Below are 13,720 nucleotides of genomic sequence, written 5' to 3' on the forward strand. Positions count from 1 at the left end.
GGCGCAATGACACCTTGATGTGTCTAATATTCCCAGCAAGTTTGGGAGAACTGGGCCTAAAGTGGTTTGAAAGACTCCCGGAGAGGACCATCGAGGGGCGGCAACAACTAGCAGAGGTCTTTGTCACTAGATTCAAAACCAACACTCGAACACTGAAGGAGGTTGACCACCTCCTGAGCGTCAAGATGGAATCTAGAGGTTCTTTGAAGGCATACAATGCCAAGTATTAGGAAACTTACAATGAGATCCTCGATTGCCCCAACAATCTGGTGATGGCACAATACAAGCGAGGTCTCCCAGTCGGACATAGGCTGCGAGACTCGCTTATGATGAACCAACCCATAACCATGGAGTCCTTGATGCAGCAGATCAACGAACATATCCGAGTAGAAGATGATGCCGCCACCGCCACCGCAACCGAGAAGGCAAATCCGGTTGCAGCGGACTAAAAAGTGGCTAGGAAGGTTCACTCGGTGGGGCAGAAGGACAACTGCCCTTATGACCGAGCTAGAGACCAACATGGTGGTTTAAACCGCAATGATAGAAACAAAAGTCACAAAAATGACTGAGCTAATACTCTTCGTAGTGAAGAGGAAGATGCCAAGGAGAAGTTGAAAGCACAAACCGGTATCACCACTGTCTTTAAGATTCTAATTTACCACATCCTAAATGAGATCCGAGGTGAGCCCTACGTGCATTGGTAGGCCAAATTGGGAGACACACCGAGGGGGCTTCAACTCGAGGTATCACCACACCTTCCATGAAGAAAGGGGGCACCGAACGGAGGACTTTGTGCAGATCAAATGATATTTGGAGGAGCTGGTGGCGGCTGGGCATCTGGACCAGTACACAAATAGGGGTATGAAGGCCGCCCCACAAGGACAGACCGACCCAAATGGCCTTGTTGTCCTGGATGCAGAACCACCAGGCGTAATCAATGTCATTCACAGCATCATCGAACCAACGCAGGTTTGTGAGCTGAAGGGGATGATTAGGAAGGCCAAGCACATGAGGGAAGTGCTCTCTGTTCAACCCGCTGTGAAGAAAGGAAAGACCGAGGTAAAAGGCGTCTTAACTTTTTCAAGCAAGGACTTGGAGAGAATTCAAACGCCTCATAATGATGCCTTAGTGGTGACCCTTCGCATCAAAGACTTCGATATCAAAAGAATTCTAATTGACCAGGGGAGCCTGGTCAAGATCATGTATTACGACGCGTTCAAACAGATGAAGACTTGGCTCCAACAACGTCCCCTTTGGTAGGCTTCAACTCTCAACCTGAATGGCCAATCGGAAAGATTATATTGCCGGTCAAAGCTGGGTCAGTCACGAAGCAAGTGGAATTTTGGGTGCTTAAGGTCCCATCAACCTACAACTTAATCTTGGGAAGGGGCTGGTTGCACGTCATGCAGGCAATAGCGTCGACTTATCACCAAGTCCTACGCTTTCCAGCGCTAGCCGGAAAAGTAGAAGAGTTTTTGGACGACCAAGTAATGGCAAAACAGTGCTTTATCGCAGTAAATGGCAGCCGGGCTACCAAAGGCTTTGTTCAAATGATAGAAGGACCAGAAGGGTAGGAAGTCCTGGAAGTCGTGGGAAGAAAATTCGAAGAGAAATTAGCTGAAGATTTGATGGAAGTGCACGTTGATGAGAAAGATCCAAATAAGTTCTTCCTTTTGGGATCATCTTTCTCCAATGCCGAGCGGCTCGATTATGTCAACGTTTTGATTTCCAACATTGAGGCCTTTGTGTGGACGCCTTACGATATGCCTGGTGTCGACCCTAGCTTCATTTTCCACCAATTAAATGTCTTTCCAAATGAAAACTGGTCATCCAGAGAACGCGACGCTCGACCCTGCACCACACCGAGATAGTGGCAGTGGAGGTCAAGGACATGTTGGATGCTGGGGCAATAGAAGAAGTGCAGTACCCCAGATGGATCTCTATCACAGTAGTAGTGCCGAAAAGGATGGTAAATGGCAGGTGTGGGTCGATTGTAAGACAATCAACTGTGCGTGCCCAGAGGACAGCTTCCCCCTCCCGAGAATAGACCAGTTGGTTGATCTAACAGCTGGCCATCAAAGGTTTGGCTTCCTAGATGCATATTGCGGCTACTACCAGATGACCATGTACAAACCAAACCGAGAGATCACTTCGTTCACCACTCCAAATGGCTTGTACTGTAACAAGGTCATACCGTTCGGTCTCAAAAATGCCGGGGCAACTTTTTAGAGGATGGTAACCAAAATATTCGCTCCTCTTCTTTGCCGCACTATGGAGGCTTACATCGATGACATCATGGTGAAGAGCAAGGACAAGTCTCAACACCTTGCCAACCTAGCAAAAATGCTTGCCATACTCAAACATCACAAGCTCCGCTTAAATGCCTCCAAGTGTGCATTCGGAGTTGGAACTGAGAAATTTCTAGGTTTTTTGGTCATAAACCGAGGAATCAAGGTCGACCTTTCCTAGCTCAAGGCAATACAAGAACTGGAGCAGCCAAACTCCACAAAAGACGTGCAACATCTCGCCGGAATGGCCATCGTGCTGAACCGATTTATTAGCCAGTCTTCAGATCGTTGCATGCCCTTCTTCAAAACTTTGAAGGCCAAGTTCTTTTGGGATGACGAGTGCAACCGTGCACTAGCGGATCTAAAAGTATACCTTTCCTCGCCCCCAATCTTGGTCACACCAAAACCCGACGAAGAACTATATCTCTACGTGGCAGTTTCTCAGCACACGGTCAGCACCATCCTCATCCGCGCTGAGGGAATTTACCACCTCCCCATCTTCTACGTTAGCAAGACACTGCTCGCGGCCGAATCAAGATATCTGCCGCTAGAAAAACTGGCTCTAGCTCTCATGATGGCTTCCAGAAAGCTGGTGCACTATTTTCATACCCACACGATAGTCGTGCTAACCGAATTTCCGCTCAAGGTGCTCTTTGAAAAGGCAGATTTCACCAGCAAAAGTGGGCCATGGAATTGGGGCAATACGATATCAAGTTCCAACCGCGCGCTACTATCAAAGCTTAAGCTCTTGCCGACGTCGTGGCGGAATTTGCCCCTGGGACACACCCTCTTTACCCTATCAATTTGGCTAGCGCGGACTTGGCGCAATCCATTGCTCGGATAGAAAAAATAAGTGGTGGATAACAAGTAGCAGAACGACAAGAGAAAGCTATGCAAGAAATGGAAGAACCGGCCGATTTACCAAAATTGAAGCTCGACAAAGATGTAGAAAGAGACCAAAATGAGCCGACCAGTACCTTGAAGTGGAGGAACTCTCAAAATCCCTCCGACTACTGGAAGTTGTTCATTGGCGAGATGTGGAAACTCTTCGTCGATGGGGCCTCCAATAGACATGGCGCCGGGCTAGGGGTCGTGTTGACATCCCCGGATGGGCTGACCATTGAGCATGTGATTACACTTGGGTTCCTAGCATCCAACAATGAGGCAGAATATGAAACCCTCCTCGCCGGATTGAAGAGCGCTTTGAGAATGAAGGCATCAGAATGTATGGTATTCAGTGACTCCAAGCTGGTTGTCAATCAGGTCTCTGGGAAATATGAGGCCAGGGATGAAAGGATGCCTAAGTATCAAGCGCTAGTACGCACAGAAATCAAAAAAGTTTGCCGCAATAAGAATGGAACAAATTAACTGTAAAAAAAACAATGCAGCCGACGAATTGGCCGGCCTAGCATCTATGCAAACGACTTTTCCCAATCCTTTGATGATAGAAATCTTACCCTGACTAAGCATTGAGGAACCGGTGGTGCCCGAAGTAGTCTACGCCGACTTGGGACCATCCTGGATGGATTCTATTATCACATTCCTAAAGGATTGAATTCTACCTACTGAAAAGAAAGAGGCCAACAAGATAAGGGCCAAGTCAGAGCGGTTATGGCTCTCTCCATCTGGCGCCTTGTACAAGAAATCTTTCACTGGACCATACCTGAAGTGTGTCCACCCCAGCAAGGTTGAAGCTTTCCTCTTCGAGATTCATGAAGGCATCAGCGGAAACCATATTGGGGGCAGATCTTTGGTTTACCGAGCAATTTCCCAAGGGTTATTGGTGGCCGTGCATGCAGGCCGACGCGTAGAAATATGTTCGTAAATACGAAAAATATCAAAAATTCGCTCACCAAATTCACCAACCAGCCAGAGAGTTGCTCCTCCTTACAAGTACTTGGCCATTTGCGCTTTGGGGGCTAGACATTCTCGGACCTCTTCCAGTAGCTCCATGCAACCGAAAATTTTTCATCGCTATTACCGACTACTTCACCAAGTGGGTAGAGGCCAAACCATTGGCCACAATCAAGGAAAAAGATGTTAAAAAATTTGTCTGGCAGAATGTCATCACCCACTTCGACATCCCGGAAGCTCTCATTTCGGATAATAGCACTCAGTTCAACGGAAAACTTTTTCGCGGGTTTTGCGAGGAGTTAAAGATTGAGTTCTACAATTCTATACCGGCCTACTCCCAATCAAATGGTCAAGCCAAAGCTTCAAACAAAACCATCTTGGACGGGCTAAAGAAGCGATTAGAGAAGGCCAAAGGGAAGTGGGCTGAGGAACTTCCCAATGTGCTCTAGGCATACTGCATTACACCAAGGCGCTTAACTGGGGAAACTCCATTTGCCTTGGCTTACGGCATGGAGGCAGTCATACCATTGGAGATTGGCATGCCAACCATCCGATCTGAAAGTTTCCAACCAGACTCGAACAATGAAGTTATTGCCCTGGAGTTTGACCTAGCTGAAAAAAGAAAGGAACGGGCTCTAATCCACATAGCAACTTATGGGCAAGTGCTCTACAAGAAATACAACAAGACCATGCATCCTAGGCTATTCAAGGTCAAAGACTAAGTCTTGAGGAAGGTAATGGGCAACACAGTGATCCCTAGAGAGGAAAAATTAGGAGCAAATTGGAAAGGGCAATACAAGATAACTGGACTTGCAAGCAAAAGAGCATACCACCTGGAAGACTTAGCTAGCAAAGCTATGCCTAGACCACGGAATGTGGCAATCTTAAGATATTTTACTTTTGAAATGTAATCTTTTCTACTTCTTTGCTTCTTGTAACTTGGCCTTTTGGCATTGGGTGTAATCTGTAACATGTAATAGAATATGACCCCTTCTTTATCTTATGTTCGCGTTTCTACACGGAAATGTTATAAAGACATTAAGTTGCTATGAGTACCAGGGGCAAGTGTTCAAAATCAGGATAACTTTTGCAGAATGAGCGTTTATCCGGCTATGGGCTAATTTTGCTTGTTGAACTGAGCTAAACTTGCTCAACCGCCCAACAATTAGTGTTTTGCCCAACTTGTATTTCAGCCGAGCCAATTTTGTTCATAATTATCTGAGCTGATTTTTTCTTGGCTTTGTGAAACTGATTTTGCTCATCATTGACCGAGTTGATTTGGGCTCACCGATTGAAGAGCAGATTTTGCTCATAATTACCCAAGTTATTTCTTGGTTGCCGATGAAGAGCAAAAGTTGCTCATTACATCGAGCTGACTTTGTTCATCATTGACCGAGCTAATTTTGGCTCACCAATTGAAGAGCAGAATTTGCTTATGATTACACGAGCTATTTCTTGCTCGCCAATGTGGAGCTGATTTTGCTCACTCACCGAGCTGATTTTGCCAGACCGCACAAACAGAATCAATTTCGCCCAACTTATATTGTAACCGAGTTGACATTGCTCACCTGCTTAAAATGTTGGTGCCTTTACCGAGTTCTTATTAAAACCGAGCTGATCTTGCTCGGCCTACCAAACAGTTCGTGTTGTGTTCAACTAATATTTTAAACCAAGATGAGTTTGCTCGCTAAACTGAGACCATTATGCCTAGAATGCACCGAGAAGATTTTATCTCGGCCAAATCGAAGAAAATGATAGCCATAGGGAAAACAAAAATTTGCATAAATGGCAAGGAAAGAGTTCACTTTTCATTCATGATAAAGCCTGATTACAAAAGTGGGGCTCGTAGCCGGCTACATCAATACAAAAAAAAAAAAGGTGGGGACAAACATAAGCCTAGCTGTACCTTAGTCGATATCTACAGCGTCCTCCAGGTTGCGCATCACCTCTTCTGCCACATTCTGCGCGATTTCAGCGCCAGAGTCCTTTCCTCGTTCGGCGGTTGAAGGCTCCTGTTCACTGCTCGATGCCGCCTCTTCCGATATGGCTAGTGGTGGGATCTTGTCGATTGGCTGTAGAGTTGGCTCATCGACCGCGCTAGCCTCCTTAGCATCGTCTATCAACTTTTACTGCACGGCGGCAGCATATGCCTACATATAGGAGGAAATAAAGGCAAGTGGGGGGTTATTGAACACCTCGAACTATGGTGCCTGACCGAGTTTTTCCGCAGCTGCTTCCAGTCGCACTGAAAATATATGTCTTTGGTGCCCACCACCTGCCGCCCATACACCCTTTCTCCCTTGGCGTATCCCCGATCTTTGGCGTCGTCCACTTCTTTTTTTAGCTCGACCTTGTGGATGGCGTGGAGCTTGGGTAGCTCGGCCAAATATCTCTCATTTTTGGCCCGCACGGCCTTATCCTTCTCCTCCTTCGCCTTCGCCAACTTCTCATCCAGGAGATCCCGTTCGGTTAACACTTCCTCGTGTGTAGTCTTCAGCTTCTCCAACTAGGCCATCTTGGATTTGTTGTCAGCGATAGCCTCCCTCAAACTCTACAGCGCATAAATCATACGTTTGTGCACCAAATAGTTTTTCTGTGCAGCCTACAGCAAGGCAGAAGTTAGTATAAGAAATCAATCGATAACTTGGAAGTACAATAACTCGATCACTTACCAGAACGACCGATTTTGCAACCGACTAGAGGGCTTTCATGTCGGATAGTTCCTCATGTTTCTTCATGTTTGCAGGAAGAAGCAAATCCTTCGTCATGTTGAAGTCGAGCGAGTGGTCCTTATCCGCGTAAATGGAGTTCACCTCTGTCACCGCTCGGCCTTTGTATTTTAGCTCGGGTGACCAGACTACAAGGGCAGTGGAATGGGGGATCGTCCAAAAAGCAGTTGTTCAGTCTGCTCTCCCTGTTCAATCGATGGTAGCTCAGCCGAATCTTCGTCAACAAGGCGCTACTCGGCTTGCTCCTTTCTTGGCCTTTTTCTCGACCGACCAGTAGCTGCCTCGCTGGAAAGAGCTAGCACGGTCCCCTTTTGCACGGCAGGCCTAGATGTTTGGCCTCCTATCGTTTCAGCCGGCTATGAGTCGCTTAGCTGCCTCATGATCATAGACTTTGTGGCTCAGATTTTGGCCATTTCTTGTTCTTTTGTCAACGGTACAAGTTTTATTAGCGGGAGGTTTGGGTTCGGCTCTAGAGAGGAGACACCAAGGAAGTCGGTCACCCTGCTCTTGCGCGGCGCTGTGTAACGGCAACTCGGTTCGTAACCAAGAAATTTTTTAGGCTCTCGCTCCTCGCCCGGATGCCGCAACGCAATCCTTATGGCCTCTTGGTTTGTGTGGAAGTAATCATCAGCCAAGAGTCTGTAGTCTGCAACAAGAAAGCAAGGGCCAGATCGGCAAAAAAAAGAACAATTACAAAATTAAAAACATGCTAAGGTGCTCACCAACACTCCTAACATATTTTCTTATGTACCAGCCCGATATGGGCGCTTCAGTGTCCTCGTAATTACTGGACACCCACTGGGAATCATCGTCGTTTGTCTCTTTATCCAGGTTACCTTCAATAAGGTTTGCTCGGCCTTTCCTCAATTTGAGATACCAACCAAACTCCCCTTTATTTTTGTTAAGTGTGTATTAATGGAATATCTCGATGAGGCCGAGATTCAGACCAAGTATACTATTCAGCACGGCCACGCCATTTATTATTTTGCATGTGTTGTTGGAGACTTGGGTCGGGCACAACCTAGTTGTAGACGCGCCCGCGGAGGGGGACCCCGCTGCTACTACAGTTTGGACTCGATTTGTGTCACGGTTCTAAGTCTGAACCAGAGAGTCCAAATCTGGCAAATCGTTTTGAGAAACAGATTTTTGAAAAAGTAGTGCCAAACATGGACTGCTTTGCCAGATACAGAGTCGCCACCTAAATATTTTTTATGGGAGAATTTAGGAAACCCTGACTCGGTGCCGAAGGCCACATGTCCGTCATCACCGGAGTTGTCTCGGCTCGGGAGCTTGGGTACGATCGGGGAAGGTCAACTATGAGCACCCCCTTTCGCCCGGTCCGAAGACCGGCCTCTACTAACCGTGATATCCGTTTTTGAAAACTTTATGTGTTCTTAAACCAATTGTTAGCCTAGAATTACTATGTTATGCGCGCAGCAAACAAGTATAGACCAAATCGCCCAAATTGGAACAAAACATTTCATGTTTGTTTTGAAAATGGTTTGCTACTTGCAAGTAGGCTAAAATGCCGATTTTGCCACCCTCAAGTGGGCTTTTAGAAAAGATGGTTTTGCCACTATCTAGTGGGCTTTAAAATTCACAGTTTTAATGTGTTATCCCAATTTAAGCAATTCGACCTCCATCCACAGGCATTCAAGCAGTTATATCACATAAGCAGCTAGCCTCATGGTAATCATACTGTCATGGCAACACTCACACGCATGCGATATGCTAAAGCACGAAAGCTTACCTAGTACTCCGAGCCAAAACAGAAACTAGTCAGTAATCATATGCATGATCCTAGTTCATGTTAAAAATGGCTAATGCAACACATGCAAAGATGCAATCTAAACAGGCTCGGCTAACCCTAAAATGGCATATGAAATGCTACAAGTAACATGTATTCAATTTGGAATTGAAAAGTACAATGTAGTTTGTATGATGTACCGAGCCCGGTGCATGTCAACAAATGCATGAATGCACGCATGCATAGCATAAGGTATGCTAAAATAAATGTGCCCTAATCTACCATCATAAGCAGGTAAATAAAAGGGAAGAAAGAAGTGGAGGTTGGAAGACATGCACACCACGCGCACACACTTATTACAGACACGCCCTCACTCGGAGGGACCAAAATAATAATACAAATTAATTAACTACGCAAGCTAATTAAATATTACAAATTGCTTAATTAATTAACAAATTAACTAAACTAAAGAAAAATAGTAAACCGCCTCGGGGCGAGGGCCAGATGCAACACATGCTCGAGACTGGCTCGGAATCGCACTGCCATGTGTAGTTTGCCTCTGTTTTCCCTGCTCTGCTCTTCTGAAAACTGCCAAAGTCTCAGGGATGCCTCTCAGGACACTGGGGGATATCATCGGCTGACCAGAATTTCCACCGGCAGTAGCATTTAGTCACCGGCACAAAATAGATCCACCGGCCATCTATTGACTGCCGGTCGGCACTAAATACTGCCGGCCGGCAATCAATTCCTGCAGAACCTGCAACTCACAGCAGCAGAGGGCAAAGTCTTGCATGGCAATGCAATTCAAACAATTTATGCACCAATCACATTCCTTATCATGTTAATGACTCAAAGGAGGATGTGCCCCGATTCTCGGACCACCAATCACGCATTTCCATGCATGATGGCCCAAAGAATCAAGTGTGCAACTTCAATTTCAAAATGCATGCAAGCCAAATAAACACACAAGGAGGCCTAACCTCTATCATACTCATCTCAAGAGGCAAGGTGATGCATGCAAGATGCAATGCAACTTAGGCATACGAGCTAAGGATGCAACATGCCGATACAAGCAAACATGCAAGGTGAGCATGCAAATAAGCAAAGGATGGTCTTAAACATGAATTAGGCAGCTCTAGTTAGGCCCAAAACAGTGGCCAAAATGCTAAGTGCATGAAGGCAAATGACATGCAAACATGCATAGATACATGGTCCAAGACTTAAGCATAATGAAGCGACTTTTCGACGCATTTGAAAGGCACAAACATGGACAATTCGCATGCAAATTTCAGAGGCGATAGGTGATGCAAAACAGCCCCGAAACATAACAAAACAACACTCACCGCATGGAATGAATCCCGAAATGCGAAATTAGGCACATGAAATGGCTTACAGCTATACAAAGCATGCATAATATGGACATGGAGCATGAAGACAGAAGCAAGGCAGCCTTGAGATAAGCATTTTTACAGTTTATGGCATGGCCAAACAGCAAGCAAAGATGGGGCTAAAATGGCATACAAAAACGGGGCTACCACATGGATTTCAAAGCAAGTAGCACATAGAGTATCCAAACAGTGTTGAGCCCTTCTTCAATGTTGAAGAAGGGCTCAAAATAAGCAACTTCACAGTTTATAACATGCCTCAAAACAGATCACACACAAGCCAAAAATATTATGCAAAATTATGGCATAAAGAGGGCTAATGAAGGAAGTGCTAGCTATTTCCTCAAACAGCAAGAGGTCCTCAATCAAACATGAAGAGGACCTCAAAATATGATGGTTTGAAGTTTGGGTCGGAGCCCAAAGATGTAACCACAAGGGGCTAAGATATAGGCCAAGAAAATGCACAAAAGAGGGAAAGTGGGACTCACCCTTGTAGAACCAATCTTTAGCAACCTTTGGACCAGGTTTGGGAGCTTTTAACCTCTGGAGGACAGCCTCAAGCTGCTGGAATGGGCGTTGGATGCCTTGTGCTATGAGTTGATGAAGAAATGGCCCAAGAACAAGGGTGTTTGATGGTTGAATGGGAGAGATATAGTGAGAGATGAAGGGATATATGTATGTATATATCAGATATATCTATATATCTCTGGTTTTTTGTCCTCAAAATCCAACCTAGACAAAGGGAGAGGAATGGTGCTTATATAAGGCAAGGGAAGCACTTAAATTACAAGCTAAGTAAAGGGAAAGGGTCAAAGGGGTTCAAGGGGGTGCAAGGCTTCTAGAGGAAGCTAAAACAGCTGGCCAAGCTTCTCCAAGAAGCTTGGCCAAAGGGTTCAAGCTTCTAGAAGGTTAGGGGGGTTCAAAGGCTCACAAGGTGCAAAACAACCACACATGTGCGTGGGGGATCGATTCTGTGCATTCCAGCTGGCACAGCTGGAATCCACTCAATCTGCAGAATGCTCCGGAAGGTCGTCGGCTAGCAAAAATTGCCGGTCAGCACAATAAAGTGCCGGTCGGCACAATAAATTGCCGGCCGGATAAATATAGTGCCGGTGGATGGCCGGTAAGGTCAAAAAATGGCCGGTTGGTGTCCAAATTGAAGCCCCGGAAGTTAGCTTTCCAATGGCTCAAACCTTGCATTAAAATTCCTCCTGTGGAAAAAGTTATGCCCTTTTTCGTGAAGCCGCGCAGATTCGATCCAACCGGGATGATGCCCGACTTCAACTGATCATATCTCCCCCACCCGGACTTGGCTCGAGGAGATTCTCGAGTGCAAAATGAAGCCCCGGAAGTAAGCTTTCCGATGGTGGTGGCCCCATAGCTAAACTCCAAGTGTACAGACAGATAAGCCCGATTCAGCGAGGGCTGCTCGACGTGCTTCTACCCGGATTCATGCCGAACTTTTCCCAAACTAGTTTTCTCCTCTCCTTTCCTCTTTTCTTCAACTCCAAAACCCTAAACAAAGTTTTTTGAAAGATTTGCCTCTCTTCTAGCTGAAGAAACTGATTCTTTGCCCTGCACATCTCTCAACACCGAGCAAACCATCAGTAGTGCCCAAGTCTTAAGGGCGGTCAAAAATGGGGTGTCTACACTAGTCTACCTCAAAAATTTGCAGACTAAGGGTTGGACCGGGAAGCGTAGGCTGCCTTCCACAATGGATACCACCATGAAAGGGCATTGTCTAGTTCGCCCCAAGGAGTGTCTCCTTTCTTGGCCAGCTCTAAGTGGACATCGTCTGGAATATTGTATTCTCTATGGAACTCGGCCATTACCCCAGGCGAATTAACCATAAACCAGTACGTCAACATCTATCCTGGTTTTATTTAGTTAAGGAATTTTTATTATAGCTCGGTCAAAATTGGGTGATTGTTTGCTCGGTCTTTGAGCCTCACCGACAGTTATGTTGAATGGGCCTGGTCGGTCCTAGTTTGTTTTGCATTATTAAAAAATAAGTCCAAGTATTAGACGACATAACTTGCACGGCTCCTATGAGGAAGTTTTTTAGCTCGGTCTGAGATTCTGGGCCATTTGACCGGTTGTGGTGCTGTATTTCCGTTCCTATCTCGGTTCGATCTTCCCACAAGGAGACCTGAATGGAGGACCTCAATCCAGTTTTGGCTCGGCTAAATCATATTTTTAGATCTAAAAGTTTGTTTTTGATCGGTTCTACCTAGAGTTTTCAATATTCATCCTAAATCCAGAACCGCCTACAGTAATCAAAGGAAATAAGGGGCAAGGAAGCCCTGTTGCTACTTAGGGCTTCGATTTGGCCTAATGCTCACAAATACTAATCCCACAAGAGAGGCATAGGCAATATTTCAACAATCACAAAACAGACGGGAATTAAGAACACGAAGAACATTGTAGACGTCCCCGAACGTCCCGGGAGAAATCCCTGTTTTGTTCATTTGGGCTCACTACAGTTCGAACTCGATGTCACGGTTCTTAATCTGATCTCACAATGTGCGATGTGAGATTGATAAATCACCAAAGAGTCCAAATCCGGCAAATCGTTTTGGAAAACTGATTTTAAGAAAGAAGTGCCAAACATGAACTGCTTTGCCAGATACAGAGTCGCCACCTAAATATTTTATTTTGGGAGAATTTAGGAAACCCTGACTCGTGCCTAAGGCCACGTGTCCGTCATCACCAAAGTTGCCTCGGCTCGGGAACTTGGGTACGATTGGGGAAGGTCATGCAATGAGCACCCCCCCCGCTCGCCCGATCAAACATCGGCCACTACTTAACATGATATCGAGTTTTTGAAAACACATGTGTTCTTATTCCGATTATGAACCTAGAATTACTATGTGATGCACACAGCATACAAGTATAGACTAGATTGCCTAAGTTGGAACAAAGCATCGCATATCTGTTTGTTTTGAAAATGGATTGAAGTTTGCTACTCGCAAGTAGGCTAAAATACGGGTTTCAACGAATTATTCCAATTCAAGCAACCCAACCTTCACCCACAGGCATTCAGGCAGTTATATCACAAAAGCACATAGCCTCATGGTAAGCATGCTATCATGGCAGTCACTCACACGCATGCAAGAATGCTAAAGCATAACACTTACCGAGTACTCCGAGCCAAAAAAGAAGCTAATTAGAAAACATGCATGAATCCTAACTATGCTGAGAGGCCTAATGCAACACATGCAAGAACGCAACTAAAATAGGCTCGGCTATTCTAAAATGGCATATGAGATGCAACAATCGATACATGTATTCAACTTGAAATTTTAAACACAATGCAGTTAGCATGATGCGCCGAGCCCGGTGCATGCAATACAGATGAATGGATGCAAACATGCGAGCATAAGTATGCTAATTGAAACATGCCCTAAAACTAACCATCATAAGCTAGTAAATAAAAGGGGGAAAGACGTGGGGTTGGAGGACATGCATCACACAGACGCACACTTATTACAAAGTTCGCCCTCTCGCAGAGGGTCCGAATAAATAATACAGACCGAATAATCAAATAACTACCCTAGCTAATTAAATATTACAAAACCCTTAATTAATTAACAAATTAATTACAAAACAAACTATGTATGAAATTAAAGGGGCCGCCGCAGCTCCGCCTCGAAATGATTGGATGATGCATGCTCGATTCGCCTCACTCAGAAACCCGTTGCCATGCCAACTATTGCC

At 45.5% G+C, this 13,720-nt stretch overlaps 1 protein-coding gene across 1 annotated transcript; it reads left to right on the plus strand.

Moving 5' to 3' along the window:
• Positions 1–347: 347 nt before the first annotated feature.
• Positions 348–1,260, plus strand: LOC145799290 (uncharacterized). Its single transcript, XM_082888837.1, has 2 exons — positions 348–425; positions 820–1,260. Exons 1-2 carry the CDS (start codon positions 348–350, stop codon positions 1,258–1,260), a joined length of 519 nt encoding a protein of 172 aa, XP_082744963.1.
• Positions 1,261–13,720: the final 12,460 nt, after the last annotated feature.

This window comes from Camellia sinensis, chromosome 9 (genome assembly GCF_055761805.1).
Source record: "Camellia sinensis isolate YWXY chromosome 9, ASM5576180v1, whole genome shotgun sequence".
Classification (NCBI taxonomy): domain Eukaryota; kingdom Viridiplantae; phylum Streptophyta; class Magnoliopsida; order Ericales; family Theaceae; genus Camellia; species Camellia sinensis.